General features: G+C 42.5%; 1 protein-coding gene across 4 annotated transcripts in view; it reads left to right on the top strand.

Annotated features, from left to right (window-relative positions):
• Nucleotides 1-1,406: 1,406 nt before the first annotated feature.
• PDLIM5 (PDZ and LIM domain 5) overlaps nucleotides 1,407-27,524 on the top strand; it is a 130,893-nt gene continuing 104,775 nt past the window's right edge. The window contains exon 1 of one of the 4 annotated variants that reach the window (XM_086746127.1): nucleotides 1,407-1,894. In XM_086746127.1, coding sequence (XP_086602253.1) covers nucleotides 1,799-1,894 — 96 coding nt within the window. In that variant the 5' untranslated portion in view covers nucleotides 1,407-1,798. The remainder of the gene's footprint in view (nucleotides 1,895-27,524) is intronic. The other 3 variants (XM_086746125.1, XM_086746124.1, XM_086746126.1) reach the window with 3 other exon arrangements.

Here is a 27,524-nt window from a genome sequence, read left to right as displayed (position 1 = left end):
GCTTTTCTGCAGTCTCTAATTTATAGTGACCTGTCACTGCGATGGGAATTTAGAGGGAATGTCAGGAATTTGTATTTTTATACGGAAAGAAATCTGTGGCTGATTAAAATCCTCTTTTATAAGGAACTCAGTGCACAGAGCAATTAAACGTGTTGTAGTTCTCGCTTTAGTGGTGAGCGAGTCCCCTACCAGTCCTAGCTCAAACTTGGTGGAGGCTTTTTGTTTCTTTTTTTTTTTTTTTTCTTTTTCCTCTTCAGCCACATGAAAGCTCCGTGGTGTGTGTTGCCTCCTCTGTATATGGGTGCTCGCTGAGGCTTTTAAGGGTGGGTTGAGTGAGCACTCAGGGTTGGAGCTGCCCCTTTGCTGGATGCCGAGAGGCAGGGGCACGTCAGGAGCTGCCCAGGTACCCAGGCACCTCTATTAGCAGCTCTAAATTCTACTTCCTAATATATTTCTTGTTCTGCTCAATGCCAGCAGCCCTATTTTGGGTACCTGAGTGGCCGTCGGCGTGAGTAAAATTTGCTGTTTGATTGAGAAATGGATTTGAGCAGCGGATCTCTGTGGGTCTGGGAAGTGGACCCAGAAATGTGTGTTACTGATGGCTTTCTCAGAGGGTGACATCAAATATCCTTTGCTGCACAGCCCCGCTCTGAAGGTCTGCGAGGCTGGGCTGCCTTTGCAAAAATCCACCACCTCTGAAAAAATGACACACAGCCCCCTACCCCTGCAGCGTGTGAACAGGGGCTTTTGCAGAGCTTGGTGGGGTTTGCAGCCCGCTTGCTTCTGCTTGACGGAAGGTCTGCCTTAAATGTCCCTGTCCGAGTACAGAATCCGGCTGTGCCCCGGTGTAGTCTTACACCAGCCCGCCCTGGTGTGCTCCTGCCTGGCTTCAACCATACAAAAATAGACGGGATCCACTACCTAAGATGTCATTGTAACGTTACTTAGCTGAGGTGAAACCGAAGCCCTTATCTTTGACGCTGAACGGCAATTCGGTGCCTGGGTTGCCTTTTAAAGGTAATTTTTTGCCCACGTTTGTGGGGAGGGGAGGGAGATGCCTCAGGGTTAATAAAGGGTTTTCATGCCTCGGTGTTAAGTTGTGACCGTGGGTATTTTGCTTTAGTTCGCAGCTTTCGTTTGAGGGCTGGTTTGAGTATCTGTTCTGTAGCGTTGTTCTACCAGTATGAAGCTATGCTATAAAAATAAAAAAGTCACAGGGATTTTATTTTCTTCGGATTAACTTCAAAGTTGTGATGTTTTGACATTGTTTTGAAGCTGTCAGAACATAATGTGTTTAGAAACAAGCTTTGAGATGATGACATGACAGCATATGATATTCATTTTGTTAGAAATGAATGTACCAGTAGTGCTAATTTCTTCCATACTTGGATTAAAGGGATACTATCAATTCATGCTTGTCTCAACATTGACTTTTTTTAAGATGAGCTTTAAAGTTGGGTGTCTTTTTTCCCCCACACAGTATTTTGTTAGTAAGAAGCAGTTGTCAAACCTCTCAGTACCAGAAGTTCTCAAAGTCCCAAGTCCATTTTACCAGTTCCCTAGTGATGTTTCTTCCTAAGTTACGGAGCAGAACAACACGTGAGGAATGAAAACACAAGTAACTACAAACCTGGTGTGGGTTTTTTGGTTGTTTTTATATTATGGAGGTGAACACAGACAGAGAAAGAAGGCTTTCAGAACGGTAGACAGTGCCTTTTGTTTTTATCATCTTTAAATTAAGACTCTGATCCTCTCCCACAGGCAATTCATTGGATTTGATCCTTGAATACTAAACATCATGAGCAACTACAGCGTGTCTCTGGTCGGTCCGGCTCCTTGGGGTTTCAGACTTCAAGGGGGCAAGGATTTCAACATGCCTCTGTCTATCTCTCGGGTAAGTGTGTTTGCCTGTTTGTGGGTATCTGTTACACTGTGGCCAACCTGCAACCTTCGGACCTAAGTGTGCAAAACCATGGATTACTGATGCTGGGGTTCAGCTTGCCATGTGGCATGGAGCGTATTGGGGAGCAGGGATAAAGCTGGGAGAATAAATCTTCTTTATTGTCTGAAGACTCCAACAAAATTGTCTTAGGAAGGACATGTTCATTTGAAGTGGTTGTCTTATCTGCAGTTATTTATGCAAACAAAAGAAACCACCCTTTAATTCTCCTTCCTGCTCCCACCCAGAAGACAGAGGTGCAGAGGCTGGGGGCCAGCAGGAAACAGGCAATTTTCTGCGCAGGGCCAAGCCTCTGCAGTTCAAATGGGAGGCAGTGGGGAGAAGTCACTCGTGTTACCCTTGTTTATTCAGCAGCTCTTAGCTGCTTGAGGATCTTCTGGTGTCTGTTCTTGCAAATCCCACTATTTACAATAAAAAGGCACTTAAATGACCATAGCTGTAAATAGCAGCATCAGTATGTGCCTGAGTGAACGTGCCAGTTTCTCACGAGCGTTTTATAGAGTATGTGCTCTGAACTGGTATTCAAACGATTTGAGGAACTAAGTCAAAACAAATGTGATCTTTGTACCCAGGCGCTATCTAATGAGTTTCCTACTTTAAAGCCACCATTTCAGGGAAGGCTTGTCTTTCAGTGTGGGTCGAGTTTCAGAGCCTTTCTCAGGTGGCTGAAGCACTTTGTGTATAAAATATAGGGACAAACTTTGCAATATTGAATTTATAGGATCACTGGAAATCTCTGGGTGAAGAAACTGGCTTCTGATGGCTCTGTAGCCTGGCACCTTTAAATCTGATTTGCAGCTTGTAAGCATTTATGTACAAATGGCCCCTGCTCTGTCGACAGCTCTGCTCCCCCTCTTGCATATTCTTATAGTTTAGTGACAAAGATGAATTATTTTTTACACCTGTTGGGACTGCAGAACTGATACTGCCCTGGGAGACAGAGCAGGTTTCTATTTGGGTTTATGCATCATGACGGTATTTTTAGCTAATCTCAACTAGCGATTCAAACTCTGCCCGTTCATTTAGACTTGGCTTATCCCGTCCACCCATGGATTATGCTGGTGAAGTTAAAATACAGTTTGGCTCTACAAAATTATTTTTATATGGCTAAAATGGACTGGAGAAATGCCTGTGTACAGATGAATACAGCTGATATCTGAGCCAAAGAGCTGATATCTGAGCCAGGGATTTTCAAGCTAAACTGTAATTCGGTTTCTTGTTCAGTAGCTGGTTACTTTACGCTAATGAGAAATTTGAGCTGGGGATGCAGATAGTACTCTTCTGATTTGATGGTAGAAGTTCTTTCATGACAAGGATTTGCAAAAGCGTGGGCTCTGGCCTTCATAGGATACTTGTGTGAGGCACTGATGGGCAATTAAGCACTGTCGGCAGTAAACCATAGTAAACAACTAGTTTTAGGAGAGGGTAGTACTTTTTTGTAGGGGTCTCTGCTGTCCTACAGATTGAGTGCCGTCCCACTGTAAGCAGGCTTTCCATCTGAAAGTTTCTGACAAGGAAACATATGTTGAAATTAGCCTGGACTGCTACTTTATTGCAGGAATCAAATCTGCTGTCACAGGGAGTAGCCTAGGGGAATTGGCCTAAATAGCTACCTATAAAAGCCTCGGTTATGGGATTCCCTAGTGACCAATGTCAATGCCCACAAGAGCATAATGTAATGAAAGGTAGGGACCAGGGTAGTTTTAGGATTTTAATTTGTGCATGGGAGGGGGATATTTTGCACAATATCCAGTTTGTCCATTATACTTCAGCACTGCTCCTCAGCTGAACTGTTTCTTGTTTGGAGTTAAGAGTGTGCAAATATTAGACTGCCTGTTCTTTTTTTTTTTTTTTTTTTTTTTTTTTCCTTTGGATCAGAAGAGTGCTTAGTTCTGGTAGGCCAGTCCAGCTTTGGCCCGATAGCTGGAAGAATTCAATGCTGTGTTCCTGGTATGCTGGAACAGCGTGTACCATTCACTCCTCCCCAGCCCTTCTTTTCCTGATGAAGCATAAATGCCTTCCTGTATCTGAAGACTGCTAATTAAATTATTTTAGCAAAACAGTAATGAGACAGCAGAATTATGTTCTTTGGCAGGGTGGACTTTTTTGAGTTTGTTTTGTTTGTAGTTTGTCCTGTAGATGCTGAAGATGAATCTGGCTGTGCTGCTGAGGGCTAATTTCCTGCTTTAGTTTGAACTCCTCGAAATTAAGTTCAAATAAAGTACAGTTTACAAAGCCTAGAAAATACACTGGTTTCTGAAACTGTTTATCTGAAAAGCTTGTCTCCCTTTTTTTTTTTTTTTTTTTTCTCTTTTTTTTTTTTTTTTTTTTTTTTTAAAACCCAACTAATTATTTGAACAAATTAAAATCTCATGTGGTCCCTTGGAGAAAGTTTTTAGTAAGTCATTTGGCTTTGTACAGAATAGAGTTTAAATGGGTGTTTTCCTTGTTGACTCCGTAAGGTACAACGAGCCTGTTTTGTGTTCTTCAGTTGAAATGCTTAATGTCAGCTAAGGTGTAGTGGGTTGACATTAATGCAGGGGTAGCAGTAACATTTGATTTTTCCTAAGTGAGTATATTGTAAGCGAGCTGCAACATCATAACTGATGTCAACAGTTATTGCAGGGTTGTGTCAGTCACTTAATATAGCTCTCTTAGCGCTTTAAAGTTGCTACGTACACTTACATAGCTGTACTTAGGGTAAGTCATATATGTGATGTTGGGGATATAGCCTTATAGTTAGCGGCACAAATCACTACAACAAAACTGCTGTGTGTACTTCAGCGGGGTGGCTTCTCACAGCCCTCCTCCTCCTCACCTTGCAGCTGCTTTGAAGGTAAAACAATTTGATCTTTACTCTTCAGCCAGGAATAAAGGGTGGGCTGAGGCGGTAGATCCACATCTTTTATGAACAGCCAAGTGTTAAAGTGGCTCAGGCCACCTGGTGTAACTGTACTGTAGGGCTTCCAGGTGGTTTGCTCTGTAGCGGCCCTTGTATAACGAGAGATGGGAAACTGTGACCAATTAGCCTGCTGTGAAGAAAAAGCTTAATGTTTATCCATCTAGCTGTGACATATGTAGTCATGTGAAATGACGTTTACCGTAATGCAGTTGTCTTTGTATGAATGAACTGATTGCTTCTGAATCAACACAGACCACTGAAAAGGCAGCTATTTTAATAGGCATCTCCATCCTCCGCCTGGTAGATTTGGGAGGCATTGTCCCAACACTTTGAGTGTTGGCTACGCTATAAGATTTACATCATGGGTCCTCCTTGTTTCTCAATTATTTAAAAAAAAAATTTATTTCAAGGTTGCAGGATGTTCTGCTAAAACACCAGCTGGGTTAAAAAAGGCTATTGGACCAGAAGAATTGCAACTGAATTATTTTGGTTTTAATCACGATTGCCAATAATGAGGGATTATTGCTGATATCCATATAGATCTGTGGTCTTGGATAAATCCTGCTGACACTAGGGTTATATCTAGTTTGGCAATAACATTGACCTACACGCAATAGATCTTTGCCCTCTGGATTTGCTTGTGCAAGAGTTTGTTTCTTCTACTGAATTAGAATAAGGAAATGCAGTTTCAGAGATAAAGTAATCCAAATGTGCTGCTAGGTAGGATTCCTGGAGTGGCTCTTGGACATGCTAAGTATTATATATACAGAATTTGGGGTTAATGATATCTATAACATGGTCTGTGTTGTTTATGTGCAACACAGTAGCTTTTAAAACAATACATACTTCTTTTGAGTTTGAAGTAACATTATATTTGCTTTACTTTTTGGGGAGTTGGTGAATTCCCATTGCTTAATTAACCTAACCAGATAAACTCGGTAAGCACGACTGTAGCATTAGACTTGTCAAAACTGCTGTCCTCTGCAGATCGAAATAAATAGTGTTCGGTATTGGTGATGTATTCGTTATGTTGTGATGACCTGTGAGGGGTTTGGATATTTGTTCTAAATGTATGCTTGGAGTGTTTGTACCCTATCAGTTTTTGTAGTGCAGTCTCTAAACAGCGCTTGTTTTTGTTTTATGGCAGTATTTACCACTAGAAACGGAAATACTAAAGTGAAGCTGTAGTCTGAACAGTAATGTAGCCTATGTGCAATATATATCTTTCTACCTAATGCAAATACATAGAATGTCTTCTTGTATTTGAAAGTGACTTTTTTGTTCAATCTTAGTGGCAACTCTAGCCATCTTCCTTCAGAAGATATTTCACTATTTGTCTTTCTCCTCCTGTAATAATTAAATGGAACATGATCTTCTTGAAATGCTTGACCTAACTGACAGCCCTAGTTCTCTACTTCTTTCAGCGTGTTTCCCGCACCCCAGTTTCCTCCTGCTTCACCAGTCACTTTGCCTCTTCAAAAAACCAAAACCAACTAACAAAAAAAAAACCCCTTAGAAATAGCCCCATCTTTTTGTACTTTTTCAGTCTTCATTATGTCATCTGTTTCAAGTATGTGTTTCTGTCTTGTCACAAGCTTGTAGTGGATGGAGGACTCATGATAATGAATCTATTGGTGAGCAGTACACCCAGGGAGCAGGTGGGAGAGCAGTCCACCTTGGCATGAGGCAGAGAATGCATGTGCAGCACATCAGCTGCTCAATATTTGTCCCAGATGAGCATACTGACACTCTTCATGCTGGTGTCAGGGGGTCCTCACTATCAGAGGAGTTGTCTTCTCTGCTCTCTGCTTTTCTTCCTTCCTGACCAGGTACATACATGGTTACCCAGCAAGTTGTCCATGTGGATGGAGCATGTATGATTAGCTTGATCTTCTTTAAAATAGCTTGCTCCAAATATTAAGTCATTAACACCTGTGAAAATAATGTTAATGAGAAGAGAATAAAGGAAAATGATGCTTTGAATAGACCTAGAGCTTGTCAGCTTTGATTGACTAAAGTCTGGCCGAGCCTCTTGCTCTTGTGTTTCGGTGAGTTATTTTATTAAGCCATATGTGTTATTTCCAGTAAAATCAAGTTCTGTGTAAGTATGAAATAAATTATTGCAGTGGGGGAATATGGGGAAATGGTCTTTCAAGCAGACATGTGAAATAGGACAGATTCTAGAACAACTGCTGGGCTGGCCAGTGATAATTGTGTCGGTAACTTTATGCTTCATCCTGGAAGCTACTGAGAACTACTAACTAAACCCTAGCTGGCAGCTGCTGGCGTTGCTGTGCTGATTTGATTTGCTACCGAGTTGTGATGCTTTGGACAAAATACAGCTGAAGTTGTGTTCCTCTACTGCAGCTTCCTGGCACGGGGTCAGAGACACCGGCAGACGTCACAGCCATTACCTGCTGGTCCTGCTCCTAGGGTAATAAATGCTGCATTTCACAGGAGCTATCAGTGCTTATGAAATGGATGGGATTAGCCAAGACATAATTCTGTTTACAAGATGTGGTTTACTGGAAAAAAAAATAAATACTGAGAATGACAAATGAGCCACCAGTGCCAAAGTCTGTGTCCTCTCCGCACCGCGTTCTGAAGGAGCAGAGGTTTTTCTTTGGGAACCGAGTGGAGTATGGACAGTTATAAAGCTACCAGCTGCACAAGTGGTTTAATATGAGCAAGTTTTCTGAAAGTCCTAAGAGTCCCGGTTAGTGCTTCAGAGTTTGCACAGTTGTCTGCAAGCAACATCCTCCTTCAGGGAGCTCCTCAGTTTAACTTGAAGATGGAAAGAGAGATCAGTTGGTACAGACGTAATTTTCCAATTGCCTCTTTTCCCACTGCTGTTTAACCTCCTTGTGCTGAAAACTGGGAAAAGGGCTATGTTTCCCCTGACCATTTGTTTTCCTTCCCTTGTCTATTCTGCTATGCAGTTTAAAGCAAGGCAGACCATCAATGGAGAAGGCTTGGGAAGAAGGGAGGGCGTGGGGAAGAAGAGGCAGAAGTGTCTGCATCTTGTCTCTTCGTGACCTTATTTGTCAGACAGCCTCCTCAGACCAAGTAGGAAGCTAACTTATTTTAAAATAGTTCATCTACTGATGTCATTCCCCCAAAAGTGAAGCTGGCTATACTGGAGGGAAAAAGGAACCAAGGAGCTTGTAGCTGAGGGATATCTGGTGTGATGTGAGAACGTACTCTTTTTACATTAAAAAGTGCTGGTAACTCTTTTTCCCCTTGTAAGTGACAGCTTAGTTACAGCATGAGGGGTACAAGCTAAATATTTCATGATGGAAAAAGTAAAGTATTTGTTTGCAGTGTCTGCTTCTCAAAGACAGATGCAGTGAAAAAATAAACTCTGATTAGGTGTTCAGAGCAGATGCAAAATTGGCAGTCCTTCCAGAGGCCGAAAAGCAGGACCATTTATTGAATAGTAACTGCAAAAAAATTAGGCATGTTTTCTTTGCGAATATCTAGCCCTGGAGGCCTGACAACTTCTGTCAACTTCCCCACTTTGGAGAATCTATTTTTAGTGTAACTGTTTTTCTCATTATTCATTGGCCGATGGCTATCAGAAGGCATTGTGAGGAGAGACATGGTGTTGAAAGGTTTGTTTGTTTGGCTTTGGTATGGAGCCAGGAGATAACATTGTTGGCTTATTTTCTTTCATTTGTTTTGCCTTTTTTAAGAATAGATTTCATATGTTATCAATATAAGGGAAAGTGTGGGAGAAAATTATCTGTCGTGTGCCTAAAGCAGTGGAAACATGGGAAAGGTGATATTCCTCCTGCCAGTGGTCAAAAAGACAAAAAAAAATTGAGGCTGGCGTTTGTTTAAACAAATGTGAGAAATAGAAGTGCATTTACTTCCATAGGTGGCTATTACAAGAATAGAGACAGAAGGAAGGAGGCTACTGCTACGCGCAGTGTTACATGAGACTTTGAGTGACTCAAGTCTTCAGGATAGTAAAAGTAGGGAAAATGTCACAAAAGTTTCTGTTCAGGTTCCCTTACTATAAGAGGTCCTCAAGCTGAATTTGCAGAAAGAGGTACTGTCTTTTCTTAGGAGAGCTAGGGTGGAAGAAAAAGGCTATGAACTTTGGGCGCAGAGTCCTTTGAGGTGCAAGTAGCTTCAGTTACCATGCTGATTTAAAGCCTTGATTGTGTTAAGGAGCTTGTATTGTCCTGCTGCTCTGATGTGTGATGCTGAAGATGGAGCTCATGGGTAAGAGGTTGAGCATCACTAACTCCGCTAGTCTGGTTTAAATGCAGACAAGCTACTGCTGTAAGTATGCCGACAGGTAGGTGATTCTGGGCTACACTGGTCTAGATTAGGGCTATGATGGTCTTCTCAGAAAAGTTTGCTGGTAGATCGGGTTTGTTATTACTTTGCTTCCAGGAAGTGTTCTTGAAAAGTTTTTTTTTTCAGGAGTGTGGTCATGCTGGTAATGCTGTGCTGTGGCAATTCAGTCTCTTCTTAAGAGAAGGGAAAAAAAAAAAGAAGGCACTAGGAGCTTGTGCTGTGTTTGTGCTGTAAGAGCAGCCTCTCTAATGACTTGCTTAAAATTAGATACGTGTGGAAATGAAGTGCACAGAAAAGAAGGAAGAGGCAACAGAGGAAGAGAGAAACAAAATGTGGATGCTGTTAGGTTTGGTACAGCTGTGAGGAGAGGCAGGTGCTACTCTGAGCCCGACTGCTACTCAAGCACCAGCCAGCTACATATGTCTGAGGCCAGTAAATGCTTCTGCAGAATGGATCTAAGGTTTCAAGTCGGAGAATGGCGGCCACCCTTACTGGACAGACTGTAAAAAGCCTGATTTAAATAATTTGCGTAACACTGCACAGGGGTATTCCCATTCTCTTGTTCCATTTCTCCGCTTCATTCATCAGTCATCTTTCAACACTGTCAGCTAATGGGGTGGTGTCCTATTAGTACAGTAGCTTTTCATCTTTTGTCACTTTGAAACCAGAGCAGTTCCCACCAGATAGCCTCTTGTGTCCACTGACACAAGCAGGGAGGTAGTAGGGGGACAAAACAGTATGATATAAATTGAAGACTGTGTCATGATGCACATCCTCAGAGCAGATTACTAAGTGGTGCACCAATGGAATATATTCAGTAGTTTCGGTGTCACGTGTGGTTAGGGGCAACAGAGCGCCAAGAGACTTCTGCTCTCAGTCCCTTATTTTTACTTAACAGGGAAAACAGTAGTCTTCAGTGTTTTACAATCCAGAAAACTTGGAGTGAAATTAATTCTGTGACACCTGGGTGGCTGTTCTGCCTCTACACTGTCAACCTTCAAGACGCACCAGGTGTTGAGTCCCTGCTCAGAACAGGAAGATGCTTCAGAGATTGGTGTTTTTTCTTCTAATGTAGGCCAGAAAACTTCAAGTAGAATAGTCCACAGTATTTTTCTATCACAGATTATTATTGTAGTTTCTATCTCATTCTGAGTTAGTCTTGTATTAGAAACTTGAGCTTAAACAGTTAAGCTTACTAAGAGTAAAAGCAAGAGAAAATGGCACCTGATAGTTTAAAGTATTTGCAAATATGAACTCTTGCAATTGCTGTCAGCTGTGCCTGTAACAAAGCTCTGAAGTGAAATGTAATGCCTTGTGTGAAGTTCCATAGGCTAAAAAGTGGATCTTGCCAGGTCTTTAGGAGTCCTGTTGGAAAGGTCAAATAGTTTGCATGTTAACTGGATACGAAAGAAGTTTGTCTTACCCTGGTCTATATTAAGGGATGACCTAGTGCCGTATCTAGTTCTTTCCCTAACGAGTGATTGCACAATGTGGAGTACTTACTATGGGAAGGTAACAGCAACATTTATTTTGTGTTAATTATTTGATAGTTCTTTTGAAGGCTTAAATAGTGATTTAGATGGTAAGCCTGGGTTAATGTAGAGTGTATCGGTTTCAGGGGGTAAAACTTTTGTGTTTATGGACGTAACTGGATCATCTTTAGATATTCTTACACCCAAAATTTATTAAAACTGTGAAGAAAATGATCTTCAAGAAAGTGTCTCCATTAAGTATGATGTATTGGCAGTAATCACATTTGAGATTTTTTTTTTAAAAGGAATTCTGTAGAGCAAAGGCAAAATGCTGTAAATGTGCAAAATGCAGACATAAAGATGTATATTATTAAAAAAGATTATATCACCTTTGTGGAAACTCTAGCTGTTGAACATTTTTGTTCAGAACTGGCAGCCTGAGTTCCTGTCCTCTTTAAATCTCTTCTTAATGTACAGAGATGTGGGGGAGGGAAAAAAAAACCCCAAACGCTGTCAGTTCATTAAAATGGGAATAAGCTCATGTAATACCTAACACTTTTCTTGCACGTGAACTGGCCCCCACCCCTCTGTCAATGGTAATCACTGGCTGAAGAAGGCTGGCAGAAGAAAACCTGTGCTTGCATCTCCATGTTGGAGCTGAAAGCCAACTCCACAGATGAAACCCTTCGTCTCTCAAGTGCCCTAAGCAGGAATAGTAGGTGGGACTGGTGCGGCAGAGGCTCACTCAGCCCAGCAGGCTTGGCCGTGGGAGCTGGGGCTGCTGGCACAATGGTGGGGACAGATACCTGGGGATCATACGAAAAGCCGAATCCAGGCTTGCTAGGACATGTCTGTCTGTCAGGGTACTAAACTGTGAAAACTGCCACTGAATGCTTATTAAGTTGTAGTTTTTGTCAGCTATGGATACAGTCTGTTCTCTCCACTTTCCAGCTGTCATATTTTGGCAACTGGCTATAAGCAAAAGTCATTGTAGTGAGGGGCTTACATGAAGCTCCTTTGAGAGCATATTCAATTTGTAAATTAAATTATTTTGCTATTGTGCAGATCAAGCATAATCCTGTAAATGCCAAGAACTCAAGCCTTGGTGCTGCAAAAACACTTGAGCCAAAGTGCAATTTTAGGTGTGTAAGTTGTCTCCATAAGATGACTCTTGCTTAAGACAGCCTATGTTGTGTGCATTGCTGCTCAGCACCCTGCAGTGTTGGGCCTTCAGACTTGTTACCAGAAGGAAAGAAACTTTTACTTGCCTGGAGGAGATGTTTGACCTTTCCCAGACAACTTTCTACTTTCTCTCAAAGACGCATTAGCCAGCGGTTGTTAGCCATAAGAGAGCAGAGATGTTTGTATGACATCCTGAGAGCTAGGTTAGAAACAGACTTTTGACCAGCCAGTCAATTTGTCACTAAAACCACCTAAATGAGGTGGTTTAGTAGCATTTGGGTATGAGGAGTCTTTTCGTATTAGGTATGTGGTCATGCTTTACTATGCCTTGCTGTGAAAATGCTGTAGAGATGCTCTGTTCCTTTATCTCTCTTTGCAGTATGCAATTATTGCACTCTTAAGCTAGAGTTAGTACCTCAGAGCAGGTCCTTTTTTGGCTAGTCTTGTAAAACTGTCTCTTCTGAACTAAAGTAATTGAGCTTGTGAACAAAATATAGGTGAGTAGTCTTTTGACTGAAAGAATAAATTTAATGTATATGTCGAAAATGCAATTCACTTTCAATGTTAAAACCTGAAGATGGTTTCCTTGAGGTGTGCGCTTAAATCTTGGAGATTTGAATTCTTGCAATATCTCTGGATAAAAGTATCATCATCCCTCTTATGTCAGAGGGAACATGATACTCTCTGGCTGGTTGAGTAGCTCCTCTGTGAGAGTATTTTCTTCCATTGACACATCTACACTTGAACTTTAAAATGTAGAAACTGCTGATTATTAAAACTTCAGATGACATTAATTTGTTTTGATACCTGACCTGATGAAAACTGCTGCTGTTGCAGCTGACAGCCCAGATCAGTTTATAACTCTGTCCTGGATGGTGTAGGATTAAATAACTGGAAATTGCCCACAGGAAACTCAGATTACAGCAGTCAAAGTAAAGATTTAGGGCACACCAGTCAGTGTTGATGCTTTACTTTGCGATCTGCTGCTGCTGGAAAAGGCTGAACTGCTGGGTTTTTTTTCCCCTCTGCTTCCTCCTTGCAGATGTAGGGCATGCTTTTGGCATGATGATGGAGCCAGATGGGTTTAAGTACATGATTCTGGACACTGTAGCCAGCTGTTGACATCAGCTGGCTCCTGACCTCATCAATGGAGTGGAGTGTCTTGAGTGCTTCTGGTAGCTCCGAACGCCTCCTCTGTCACTTGCTGGCCATGTGTGCAACTCAGTACTTGGTTTTATTGCATGTTCTAATCTATATGTGTTTGGTTAGCTCAGTAATTACCCCATTCCGACTCTCTGACTTCTGTTGCTCTCTTTAGGAAAGAACCTAGGCTCCCAAACAAGGTTTTGTAGAGGTTCTCCTGTCCTGCTTTGTCCTGATGATGATCACCTCATACAAGTCAGCCTTCATCCTACAGCAGGGACTCACTGAAACTCCTGTATGACTTAGAGGGGGCTCAATATGGGGGAGAAGTGGGACTTCGTAAGATGAGGTCCTTTATGAAGAAAAATGTTATCCCAAATAAGGGAATAAAGAGGAGCTTTGTGGAATGCTTATCTGCTGTGCTTCAGGGGAAGTGTACACTTGAGAGGGGCAGCATGCAAATAGTTTAGACTTAGATGCAATGACATTTTTGTAATATTGGTATCAATTCTGGGAAACAAAATGCATAGCAATGGGCATTATGAGTTAGGAAATACCTCATTTCAGCATTTAAGTTTGCTAACCACTCGAACTGAATCAGATTTGGTTTTCTAGTGCCATTTTTTGAGTTTCTGCCAAGTAGGTTTGAGTCTTTCAATTTGTTGCCTGTTTTTCTTTTACCATACAGAGGAAGGTAATTTTGCAGGAATATGATTTGTACTGCCTTCAGTTTTTCCCCCCTTGCTTTCCTTAGCCTGAGGACATCTGTCTTACTGCTGAAATAAGTCTACCAGGGATTTTTGCTGTTAGTTATCATTTAATAGAAATGCTGTTCAGAAGCCATTCCTATTTGTGTCATTAAGAGGGTTTAGGATTCAGAGAAGTGTGTGATGGGATAGGAGTGAAGGAGATAATACAAGCTAGGTATCACCCCCCATCCCCCAACTACAAAAGCTCACAAAACTATTAAAATAAAATATATAAGATATTTGTCAGAAAGCTCCAAATGACAAAAGACTAAAGCTTTCCTACTCTGTATACCAGACGGTGTAAGTATTTATAGGGGTATCTTACCTCTGTTTTGAATTGCCTAAGTACTGCATTGTAAGTCTGTAATCATCCTTTTCCTTCCAGTTTTTCCTTACTGTGCCAGTCCTTGCCAGACTGTAGTATGTCCTGGCTTTACTGTGCCCAGTACTGGGTTTCTGTTTAATCAGAAAAGCAAGGCTGTATGGTAGCTTTTGCTTTATTGGTTTAGTTGCAGGACAGAGTGCACCCTCAGCAAGTTCACTGATGACACCAAGTTGTGTGGTGCTGTCGACACGCTGGAGGGGAGGGATGCCATCCAGAGGGACCTGGACAAGCTGGAGAGGTGGGCCCGTGCCAACCTCATGAAGTTCAACAGGGCCAAGTGCAAGGTCCTGCACGTGGATCGGGGCAATCCCAGGCACAGATACAGGCTGGGGAGAGAATAGATTGGGAGCAGCCCTGAGGAGAAGGACTTGGGGGTGCTGGTGGATGAGAAGCTCATCATGAGCTGGCAATACTTGCTTGCAGCCCAGAAAGCCAACCACATTCCAGGCTGTATCAAGAGAAGCGTGGCCAGCGGGCTGAGGGAGGTGATTCTCCCCCTCTACTCTGCCCTGGTGAGACCCCACCTGGAGTACTGTGTCCAGTTCTGGAGTTCCCAGCATAAGAAGGATGTGGACCTGTTGGAGCGAGTCCAGAGGAGGGCCACGAAGATGATGAGAAGGCTGGAGCACCTCTCCTATGAGGACAGGCTGAGAGAGTTGGGGCTGTTTAGTCTGGAGAAGAGGAGGCTCCAGGGAGACCTTATAGCAGCCTTCCAGTACCTAAAGAGGGCCTACAGGAAAGATGGGGAGAAACTCTTCAGCAGGGCCTGTTGTGACAAGATGAGGGGTAATGGTTTTAAAACAGAGGGAGGTAGATTTAGACTGGATGTAAGGAAGAAATCTTTTACAGTGAGGGTGGTGGAACACTGGAACAGGTTGCCCAGAGAGGTCGTAGATGCCTCATCCCTGGAAACATTCAAGGCCAGGTTGGATGAGGCTCTGAGCAACCTGATCTAGTTGGAGATGTCCCTTCTCCTTGCAGGGGGATTGGGCTAGACCTTTAAAGGTCCTTTCCAACCCAAACTATTCTATAATTCTATGAAATGCTTTGAGAAACAAGCGGCTCTTTTGTACAGCAGAAAGCAGTTGGATGCCACTGGATTCCTGAACAAGCATAGTTGCTGTCAGCAGCACGTGTATGCTTTGGGTTGCCAGCCCAAAAAGCACTGTTGGCTTCTTTAGGGAAAATTCTGTAGCTGGTGTTACGTGGGAGGTGGTAAGATGGGTCTAGAGGTGGATCTTCTGGCTTTCAGTCTCCTGACAGATGTGTGACCGCCCTGGGCATGTAGACTCATCTACGTATTTCAGTTTCTTGCTGCCCCGTGCATGGTGCTGCCTTTTGGAGCCTGCCACAAGATCCCTGCTGCTCTCCCAGCTTCATGGCAACAGTAGCAGCTCCCTTCCTGCAGCCACTTTGGGCTGTTCTGATTCAGGAGAGCACAGAGGGTTTAAGCTTCACTTGCCCATGAGGCTGTTACAATGCAATAGGGCAAAACAGCTTTTTTAAAAAAGTAGCGGCTTCCTTGAGTTGATCTGTGTTCAGCAATAAATGCAGGCTAAAAGCAAAGTGATGGTTAAAAATCACCCAAAAGATACCACTTTGGCCATCCCCATCCTTTTTCTTCACACTGGGAGGAAGAGTAAAGGTTGAGTTGTTTTTGAGAGGCTTGAACTAAAATGGAGCCAACATCTATGTCATCGGAGGGGCCACACTGCAGTACAACAGAGCCGAGTTTGTTTTGCCAGTCATCCCATAAGGAGGAGGAAGTGCTTTGAGATCCTCACCAGTAACCCCAGCTGGACATTACTGAGGACCACCCATAGCCGTCCTTGACCTCTTTTGCCGTCTTCTGGCACACTGGAGAAGTGGTATTCCTAAAGCAGCCATTCCAAGCAGTGGTCTGTGGGATGATTGCTCCCATTGAGATTTTAGTGAGTTACTCTTGCCGGTGTCATTCTTGAATGTCACCATAACCGTGAACTTTTGGGAGGGGAGCGATGAGAGGGTGCTCTTCGGCTCCCAGTCATTTGCATTGATGCGCCTGTGTCAAAATCTGGATTCGATTTAAGTCATTGAAATAATCCCTCAGTGTTGCATTGAAGATTCAAGAAAAGTAAGTTGAAAAACCCAACGAAACCTCAGAGTGTATCTTGGCGTTAAGATTGTGAGATTAAAAAACACTCCTTATTTCTAGGGCCTGACTCATGGTTTTTGAATGCGTGAGGGTGGCAGCGCTAGCTCCTGTGGTCCAGTAGCATTATAAATATTTCAGGACTTTAGGGCACAGAGCTATGCCAAATATTTCTCTCGTGTTTGGGTTTTTTTTTTTTTCCTAATTCCTGAAACAAATTTTTGCAGATCTCTCATAACCTGGGTTGCATGTGTGATTAATCAGACGACATGTTAAACCTCCGAGTTTCTGAAAACAGTGCACGAAATCCAAGTATTTAAATCGATTACATAGTGACCAAAGTGTTGTTGACTGTCTAAAAGCTGTTTTATTGGGACATAGTGTATGCAGTTTTGTGTATATGTGATAGAGGAAAGTGAACTGCAGAGCAGCTGGCTTGCTAGAGAACTTCAGAAATAAACAGGACGTGGCATGTGTAGTAGGATTTGACCCTGTCAGGAAAATAAGTAGGACAAAGTGGCTGGTTATTAACAGTGGCTTCAGCTTATGGTGGCAGCATAGGCAAAGTAAAAGAAAGGGAGGGGGGAAGAAGTCAAGTAGGATTTGAATAATTCTTCCTGCTGGCCAGGAAGCCCTCGGTGCCCTGAGACTCGTTCAGCGAAGTCGTAAATGAATTATCCTCTGACAGATTGTGCTCTGGGGGAAGTATTTTTCTATTGGTTTTCATGAGGCATTGCAAGTTGCTGCCAGCCCAGAGCATTAAAGGGCACGGGGGACCTTCAGCAGAGATGTGTGGGAATGTCTTGCTTGGGACTTCGTCAGACCCTGGGATGCGGGGTGCTGCAGGAGCCAACATGTGACCCACTGTGCCACAGGGTCACCTCCAGCAGAGTGGAGAGGAGCAGGCGGCTGGGAGCATTGACCTTGGGGATTTCTCTAATGTGACTTGCCAGAAAAGCTGAATGAGGTCCCTCCCTTTTGTAAAATGAGAACTGAGCTGCTAATTTGCTTTCTCTGGTTACTGAACGTGCAGGTGTGAACAAGCTGCTCAGTGCCCTTTTCTGTGCAATCGTGAAATAATGAGGTTGAGCGTTGTGGATGGAAAGCAGTGGGTAGTGGGTCTCTTCTGCCTGCGATATATCCAGATGGAAAAGATGGAACATGAATACATACACTTCTTTCTGTAATTTGTTCATCATGAGTTTGCTGAATCCAGACTGCTGTGCTATGTGGAGTAAGCTCTTTAACAAATAAAGCTTTGGGCTTCCTTTTTCCTTCAAGAATTCTTGGACCAGCTTCACTGGTTTCTTCTGATCTGAGGGAGACAAGTTGTTAGCCAGTGAAAAATGTGTGTTACTCTGGAAAGTTTCTTTGCTTGTTATGTTTACTGCTTTTTTAACAAGTGTGTGTCATGTAGGAAATCCTTGGAGATAAGGGATGGAGCATGGCAGGCAAGATCCCGAGGAAATGTCGGCATTAGTAGAAATGCGGATAATATAATCTGAACCTCTCTTGGAGATGTATAGGAAATATATTGCTTGATTTATAAATTTATAATACTTTTAAAAGGCACTAAAACATAAAGATGCTGGAAGAAGGTATGGGAAAGGTCTATATCGTGTTGCATAAATATCTAGATTGGGCCCGGTCATTGTAAACTGCATGGGATTGTAGTATAGGTAAACTCGTAATTTCTCTTTCGGCAGAGGAGAAAGAATGTTTGTATTGTGTACCTTATGTCTCCATATGCTATTGTTTAAAAGGAGGTAACTGAGAGCAGAACATAGCAAATGTGTAAGGACAGTACTCAACAGTTATCACTGGAACATAATTTCAACTGGCCATCTGCATGTCTAATGCATTTACTTTGAAAACTGTATTTCAGTGTAAAAATAGCTTTATATCCTAAGCTAAACTAGCTTTTGGATTTTTAAGTAACACATTGTGGAAAAAAAAATGGAATTAATACATTGCTCTTAAGTGAAACTCTAACCATAATATCTTTTCCTTTCTTCATTTGGTTCATTCTCTATATACAGGAATATGACAGCTGGCATGATGCCTCCTATTTGAATTGTGCCGTTTAGCGTTTCTGGCAGCTGGATATGTGTGGAAAGCTGGATAGTGACAAATCTGTTTCTCATACCTTTTGTAGTCTGTTTTTCATCAGATAGAAAAATGTTAATACCCCCTGAACTTTCCTCCTTTGGCTCACCCGGGCAGTAATTTACTGGAGCATTTCCTGTCTATTGTCTCTGGGTACGGAGCTCGTGCTTTCCATCTCTGCTGTGTCGCAGAGCTTCACCGGGGTGCTGCTTCGTCCCCAAGCTTCTCAGGGCATTTTCTAGGACACCCCAGACTTGCAGGCTGCAGCTAATCGGGACACTGCAAACTCATGGATGGGAATTTATCCCAAATTTGAAACAAAATCTGAAGCAAAACTTGGAAAAATGCTTCACTTTGCTTATTTGTTGCAATGCTGTAGATGTTTCCGGTATATCTTAGCAGAGTTTCATAAATTTCCTGGTCAAACAGACATCTGCCTATGAACAGTTACTGCTTAGAAAAGAAAAGCTTAGACAATCTTGTTTTCTCCACATCTTAAAATGTATTTTGATGCTAGTAAATGAATGTTTTCATAAGTGATGAATAGAACCTTTGTTTTCAAGAGATTTTTCCTTGCTTTTATTAATGTGTTTTGGCTTCAGAACCTACAGACAAATGAAGAACATGGCATAGAGCTGATTTGGCTATTGAGTGAATATTTTCAGGTTTTTTCAGGCTGCATGAGGAATTTTATGCTGTTTGTGGGCAAATACCCAATTCTACTCAAATGTGCCCATCATGCTTTAGTATCTAAGCAGGTGCTGAATTTTGAGCTCTTCGACATGCAGATGTTGGGATCCATACGCATGGTCTGGAGCAGTCGCCTACTGTAAGCAATCGCCATGATGATTTTACCTTCTACTCCTTTTCTTCTCCACTTGGGCACTTAATACTAACTCTGCAAGCATAAATAGTTCAGCTCAACAGATTCCAGTTACAGCTTTCCCGGCGTGCCAATATGCAGACTTGCTGCGATACAAAGAAAGGGGTTTTTTTGAGATGGAGCAGCAAGAAGCGCTGAAATGCTGCTCAGAGGTCCCAGCTTTGGCGTGTGGATGGACACTGTAGTGATGACTGCCTGGAGGAAAAGTATGCAAACCTTTTTTTTTTTCTGACAGCATATGGAGAGTCTTGTCTAAAAGTTTTACTTGGCTAACCTGTTTTAACTGTTTATTTATTAAAAACATGCAAAGTTGAGCCCAGAGCTTCAACATTTTGCTGGTTTTTACTCAGTGAGATTTTCTCCACTAAAGCCACATTTTTCTTTACTCTCCCTTTCCCCTCCTTGCTTGAAAAGCTACTCTTTCCACCTCCCCGCCCCCCCACCTTCTTATAGCAAACCTGAAATAAGAAGGTGGTTTTATCCTTGCAAATATGCCTTGCCCTTCCATTTCACTGCTGGTTTTGAACGCTGTTGAAACTGTAATTTGTTCCTCTGCTTGTCTCTTTTCCTCCAGTTCTTCTAAGACTTAGAGCTCTCCTCAGACCTCAAATATTTTCACATTGAAAGAAAAGAAAATCTTAGATTATTTGAGCCAGGCTACAAAAAAAAATATTAAAATATGCAAGGACCAAAATACAAATGGCCACACCCTGGAGGGGAGGATAAAGTGTTGCCTTTCAACAAGCTCTTCCTCATTGAGCAGTTCACTGGAAAATTTACTTTGGTTCTCCTTAGAAAATGTTTTGAGTTATTAATGGAGTTCAAAACTTTATTTAGGACACTTTTCTTTTGTCAAGAATGTCTTGAAGTTCTTCAAAAGCTAATTTGTAAGTTATTGCAAGGATTAAACAGACTCATGTTGACATAAGTAGGCTTTTATGTTTATTATGTTTTAATGTAGACATCAAAAACATGTATGTGCATGTCTCTGCGTGTTTTATTTTAGTGGTGCAGAATGATGAGGAGAGATATGTTGCAACACTGAGGGTTTTTTTTGTTCTGAGTACAAGCTGAGCTGCTGCCAGCAGGCACTGGAAAGCTGTCATGCAAGGCTGAAAGAAAAATCAGCGGTAGTTTCCTTAATACAGCTTTTTATTGATGCATACCAGCCCTGACACAGAGGTAGTAACAACTGTCTACAGGGGTAATGCTTAAAAAAATTTACAGCACCAGAATTATTACAAAAATCTTCAGGAGCAGTATGTATCTATATTGTTTCTGAAGATGGGGAGAGTGTGCATGGGTGTAGAATTTTTTTTTTTTTTGGCATAGCTGCTCAGTTTGGGGCAAAACTTGTCTCTGCAAGCACCCACTGCAACCCTTTGGTCTGGGATCGAAAACCTACTCCCAAGAAAAGCAATATCTGTTGGCACCTTCCTGAGAGGGGGGGAAGATGTGACTCGGGCCATGTCCTGTAGCACAGCTTCCTTCGTGCAGCCGTTTACTGACCCTTCTCCTACCTGGCAGCATTGCGCAAAAAAAAAAAAAAAAAAAAAAAAAAGCAATTGCTGAATTGTGCTTGAATTTACTGTGAAAACTAACTTGGTTTGTGCGTTTTCAAGCCACTTCCCTCACTGGGGTCTCAAACAAGGAGCGATGAGTTTCATTGTCAAATTAAATGCCATTTGCAAATGAGTGGCAAAGGTCTCCTTTTTCTTTCTCCTTTTGGTCGTTATATTGTACGTACCTGATAACAAGCACTGTGTGCTTCTATCTAGCTCACGAAGCCGCAGTGGTCTGCAGTATTTGGTTCTGTTTTCACGTTGCCCTTTGACGTGATGCTTGTGTGCTGGCAATGCCATTGCTATGGGACAGCCTGTCCCCCGTCGTGCTGTCCCGCCTGACCCGGGTTTGCATGCACGTGGCTGGTGTGGGTGTCCCAGCCCTCCCAGCACAGCACGGCTGCTCTCCCCGCCCTACCTCTTCTGCCATCCTGCGTTTTCTTGTGTGGCTGCCTGAGGCTGGCCCCAGGAAAGCACAGGAGCCCCTCGCTTTGTGCCAAGTATAGTTCAGATGGATGCTTGTCTTATTTCTGCATTAAAATGGGGCTTCTGTTCACAGCTAGAAAGCAGTGAAGACTGAAGCTGTAAATTGGATGCAGAGTCTGTAAATCATAGTCAAATTCAGTTGCAAGCTCAATTTTTCACTTATTCACTGCAAATTTCATCTCTGTTCGATCTGAGACCCTTTACGAAGCATTAATGGCGTTTTTCACTGCTGTGGGATACTTCTGCACATCCAGATTTGGCAGAAGCATTAACTAGGTCCTGTAATTCTTAAAACCCTAAAGCCGTGGCCCGCTGCTCCGTTTCACCAGGGAGCTGGAGATGAAGCTGCAGGTTCATTATAAAGCAGAGCTGTAACATAATCTATAGGCAGCGTACTGAAGTGACGTGCCAGCTCGATGTGCCGTGGTTTTAAATAACTTGCATTCATCTCCCCTGAGTACTAGCTGAAAGTTTAGAGCCTCGCTGAGCAGCCCACACCACAGTTCGAGCTCGCCGTTCAACACGTAGGCTCTGGGGTGTGTGTGTCCATTTTGGAGGCTTTCCCCTGTCACTCACTCTTCCATTTCTTTTTTTTTTTTAACCAGACTTGTGTTTTATTTTTTTAAAACCAAATTAAAGTGATAACTCTGGAGCTCACATTTCCTATGCTGTATCTGTTTGAAGATAAACGACTGTGAGCCTTTTCATTCCTGTTCCTTACCACCTTACTGTCTTTAGTAGCACTAAATTAGGCAAGAGTGATTTTATTTTTTCTTCCAGATGTTTCATATAGAGGAAAGCATTTGACTAAAATTGGGTTTTTGGGCAGCTGCATTAAAATGTCTTAACTGGATGATATTTACGATTTGAAAAGAGTATTTAAAATTATTGAATTTTGCAGGACTAAACCAGAAGACTTTCATGCCAGTAAAGTTGTCATTCCATCAACCAAAAAGGAGATCAGACTAGTTGGATAAATAAATAAAAAATGTTTTTCACTGGGGGACAGTGTTGGTGAGCTGCATAACTAGTATTAATTTCTTCATGTAGTGTGTCCCAGAAACTTCAAGCTTGCCTGGGATTGCTTTTGGAATGATTTGTATTTATGTGGTTCCTGATGTTACTCAAAATTCTTTTGCAGTTTTGGAGTGTTTTCTCCAGCACTGCAAGTTTTGCCTTCATGATTCAGAGAGTTCTTCAGCTCCATCTCCAATAAGCTTGAGTAGGAGGGCATCATCTCAACAAGCTGGTCGAAGTCAGTATTGCCTCAGTGCTGGTGTGCCTCTGCCCCATGTCCCACCCTCAGCCCGTGAGCTACTGCTGCTGGTCATCCATTTGTATGCTGTGCTAAAACAGCAGAAAAATAGACTGTTTTCATTTTCGCTGGGTAGTATCATCAACTTTTCAATTAACGTTAGGGATATGTGTATCCTAAAAATCAAGTTTCCAGGAGAACTACCTGTAGCTGCAGGGCATCGTGTTATTAAAGTGTCAAGTTTAATTATACAAGCTGGAAGTTAGAGCACATTCTTGTTTTGTTTTGCTGAGGTTTGCCTAATCCCACCCCTATCTGTGCCGGGAAATTAACTTTAACTTTTTACTAACCTGAGTTAGCTTTGGTCATTTAAAGGGAGGTGCTATGCAGCATATCTGACTAGAATCATAGAACAGTTAGGGTTGGAAGGGACCTTTAAAGGCCATCTGGTCCAACCCCCCTGTAAGGAGCAGGGACATCTCCAACCAGATCAGGTTGCTCAGAGCCCCGTTCAACCTGGCCTTGAATGTTTCCAGGGATGGGGCATCCACCACCTCTCTGGGCAACCTGTTCCAGTGTTCCACCACCCTCATAATAAAAAATTTTTTCTTAATATCTAATCTGAATCTACCTCTCTCTATTTTGAAACCATTACCCATTGTCCTATCACAACAGGCCCTACTGAAGAGTTTTCCCCCGTAGAGCTGGTTTTTCCCCGTAGACAAATAGCGCTTCACTTAATGGATATGTACTTCCTTTTCTGCATCTGCTTTGCATCCTTTTATATGCATCGATCTGGGTCGCCCTCTCTCCTCTGAGCTGTAATTAGCAGGCTCTGATGAATGTGACAAGCTATTTTGTTTTCCAGCAGATTGTACTTAATCGCTGTTGTTCCGACCTGCCCTTTCTGCTGTTGAGTTGCTACATTAGCCTTGTACTCCTCAGGATGATGAAAACCAGCCTGCCTGTGTCTACTCTGCAACAAGGAGAGGAATGACAGCTATTCTGCGTTCAGTGGGTGCTGTGGTTAGTGTTTAGGAAGCGTGTGTGACAGTAACGGAGAAGCAGGGAGGTCTGTTGTAACCTCAGGCAGGTTAATCACTAGACATGTTGACATTTGAATGCAAACTTTCAGCTGCACCAGGATCTTTGTACATCTGCTTAGTATTTCTTTTATTTTTTGTTTGCATTAGTATCTTGGTGTAGTCCGAAAGAAAAGGGAAAGATGTTCTGCTTTAAGCTTTGTTTATTCAGAAAAGATTTTTTTTTCTTCTCAATTTAATAGGAATGTGGGAAAAACTCTTTCTCCCTGGTACACATTTTGTGCTGCCGCCACTTTTATTTTAATTTTACACGCTTTCAGTTCTCAAGGGCTTGAGCTTCTTCATTCCAGTTAAGCACTGCGAGTGGAAGGAGTGAACTCAGTTTGCTTGTGCATCTGAAGGGCTTGAAATGTAACTTCTTCAGCTGTTGGTTTAGTAGTATCATGCTCTTCAATGTGAGTCATTGCTACAAAATATAGCGCTGCCAGTGCTGGTCTTTCCCTTGGCACGTTTTAGTTTGTTTAGTTAATGAGAAGCACTTCAGAGATAATTAAACACTTTGTGAACTTCATGTTAGTGAGAAGTTCCTATAAACAGGAGACTGATGTCCTCCAGGTGCTCCGAGACGGCAGAATACTCAGAGGCACTGAGAGTGGCTGGGCTGTTGGCTCCTGTGGTCTGTCCCCTTGGGAAGGCCGCTCTCCTGGGGATGCCATACACATCTGGGAGCTAGTGGGGCAAACACCTGGGATAGAGACTTTGAAGTCACCAGATGACTGGTTCTAAGGTGAAATGGGCATTGTTTTTGTGACTGTGACACGGGGTTGCATTTGGCCAGCAGCTCTTGGTCGGGCTAACAAATATCCATTCATTGCTGTGTAAGTGACTTCTTATGCTAGCAGTAGAGGTGGAAGCTCCCGCACACACAGACGAGGAGGACTGACTCTATTACTGCTGCTCCTGTCAATGAGCATCCTAGTGAGCGTACTGAAGTCATCTGCATCCTCCATGTCTGCTTACTGTCTTCGTGCATTTATTTGGCAACAATTGTAAGACTCTGATTTCTCCCCATAAATGCCAGTTTGGACGCTGCTATTTCCCAGTCTTTAGGAATGCGTGCAGCAACATCCTGCGCTCAGTGTGTGGCCCTGGGGGAGACTGTTGCCTTCTGCTTTACTGGTGTGAACACTGAGCATTTTGTATTGAACTCTTTAGAAGTGCAGTTGTTAATGCAGTCACTGTGTCTAGACTATGGTGTGGGGTAGAAGGTTTTTTTGGGGGGGTCCTGCATTGTGGGGAGGGTTAAGTAGGAAATTAATTTGTTGATACCAGATCTGTAAGGGCGTGTTGTCACCCAAGTGTCTTGCCAATATCTGACTCAAACTTTGCCTAACATCAGCTAGAGTTCTCTGCAGAAATCTGCAGTTTGGCATCATGGTCTCATGGAGGTTGCTCAGACGTGTGCACTCCGTATTTCTGTAGTGCCTTACTCCCTCAAATCCTTCCCTTGGAACAGAGACTGCCAATTGCATGAGTTTTCTTGTGGTAAGGAATTGAACTCCAGGTTAGAAACATGGATGCCATGTCAGTTCACCCTCTGAGTAATATACCTGTTGTAAGAGGGAACTTCAGTGTCTTCATTTAACCTCATCACCCCACTAGATCACAGGTATCCTTATGTTTAGGGAAAATAAAAAAACCTGTAAAGCCATGCTAACCTAGTATTCCCCTCACTTCATTTGTGAGTGGGAATGAAGGTATGTTTCTGAGATGTTTTAGTTCAAGGTTTCCTTCCAGCTTCACTTATTTTCCTGCTTTGGTCATGCTTGTTGTCCCCTCTCCCCTGTGGGGTTTGCTTTCGCTCTTTGTCTTTGCACTCAAAAAGCAGTGCAAAAGGTACTTTTGTAATCTGCAAGATTTGGATAACAAGTATCTTCTGAGAGAGGTTGTATTTTATCTAAGGTGAAATATTGTCCCTTTTGAACTACTAAATGGTAACTTTGGTAGTGCATTCTTCATTTTTGGTCAAGAAAAGATTATGGAAGATGTTTTGTCTCCTCCGTCAGTTCTTGTGCTCAAGTGACTGTTGTTTGAGTTGGTGACTTGTAGGGTAGTGCACAGAGATCAGAATACTATCGTGCACAAAAAGGTATTACATCCTTCTGCAGTTAGTGCCCAAACAGGTTTAAATACAATCTTGTTGGAAAGCTAGAGGAAAAAGAAAAAGCATCTCCAATGGTATTGCAGGCCTTTCTTGTTCAGGATTCATTTCTTGCTATAACGAACTGCAAGACTCCTACCGATATTAATAGGAGTTTAGCTTGCATGTGATTGTTCCAGGTTACCTTGAATTATTTTACGTGAATGAAATAAAACTTCAAAGTGAGAATTTACGTGTATTAAAATAATTTTGGTATCAAATTCAAGTAAGGATAGATTGTAATATTTTTTTGTAGCCATGTCTGTGCTAATGCCTTTTTTCAAAATTCTTGTCACAGTGTGCTCTTGTTCTTATTAGTGTATTAAAACACTATATTCTCAGCATACCTAAACATACATTGGATGCTGTCATTGTGCTAAGTTGCCATTTAAATCTAGCAGCTTAGAGGTCAGAGAAACATCCCTGTGCTCCCTAGAAAAGCAAACATTTTAGTGGATTAGAGGTACGGGCTGTAACTGAACAGTAGCGAGGGGTATGAAATGCTTCCAGACTGCTTAGTCTCTGGAAGAGCCACTCAGGGACATGTGCTATAAATCTAGGGCCTCCCTTCAGCAAATTGCATAATTTTAAGATATCTGATGCCTTCTAATAGGTGGCCGGAGAGGAATGTATGAAGCTGTTAAATTCAAGAAAGGCATGATGGATGGCTATGTGAAGAGCTCAGATCCTTCTGTAGTTTTCTCATTATCCCACTGAACCCATTTGGCTTTTAGAAACTGATTGAATAAAAACGGTGTATTTATAAGGAAAAAGCGTTCCCTTAAAACTGGTTTGTTAAACACACAGTAGATGTGCAAACGGTGCCTTTTACGATCCGAGCAATGTGACCCTTGATGTCATCAGCTCATATGACATGCAGACTTTGCTTGCCAAAGGTCACTGGTTAAGTCTCACTTTCCACTTCTATGCATGTAGTTATTCCTGCCTTCCACCTGCAGAAGCAGGACCAAGGATGCTATTGCTGTTTCGTGATTGATAAAGTGCACCTTGAATGGTGGTCTTGGGTGGGAAGCCTTTGTACCCTTCTGGTTCTGGTGACCAGCTTGATTCTGTGATGGCTTTTGAATAACACGTCTTATCCTTCCTGGTGATATTTGAGAGGGAGGGAAGGAATAGGACTGAAATATTTCTGCCTTTTTATTTTTTAATGTACCCATAAACTAAAGGTGGAGCCTCAGCAATTTTGGAATCTGTCTGCATTCCCTGTCTCGCCTCAGTATATGGGGGGTGGCTTTGCTTGGTTGGGTTCCTCCCCGCATCCCAAGTTGTGCAGCCAAAAGTTGGTTTCTGTTGTCTTGAAGAGCTGTTTTGCAAGCAATACTGCTCAATGAAGTCTTATGCCCCACTGAAGTGAGTTATTTGCTTATGTGTCTAAATCATGGTTTTGAACGTTAGTCGTAAGTCACAGCTGATGGATGCATCTTGCTGTTAGCTGCGGGGCAGGAGCAGATGCTGTGGAGGCTTACAGTGAAGGCCTGCTCTGCCATCCTCCCCATCTTGGGCAACAGGCACCAACATCTCCTGCATGGCAGTACTGACCTTGCCAGCTGTGCCAGCTGTGGTAAGCCTCGAAGCAGGAAGAAGTGTGAAGGCAGAGTAACCCTGACAGGACAGTTCTCCTGCTCCACTTTCCAAGATGTTTCTTGGATGTTCTCACTTCTTTTTTTTCTAGGTAGGTGAAGAGATTTTTAATTGCTTTTGAGAGACTGTGTTAGTTGTGTAATCTTTGTTGGATTTGG

Source organism: Chlamydotis macqueenii, chromosome 4 (assembly GCF_036417535.1).
Source record: "Chlamydotis macqueenii isolate bChlMac1 chromosome 4, bChlMac1.mat, whole genome shotgun sequence".
Classification (NCBI taxonomy): Eukaryota; Metazoa; Chordata; class Aves; order Otidiformes; family Otididae; genus Chlamydotis; species Chlamydotis macqueenii.
The sequence above is the reverse complement of the archived record's forward strand: the minus strand, read 5'-3'. Positions and strand labels throughout refer to the sequence as shown.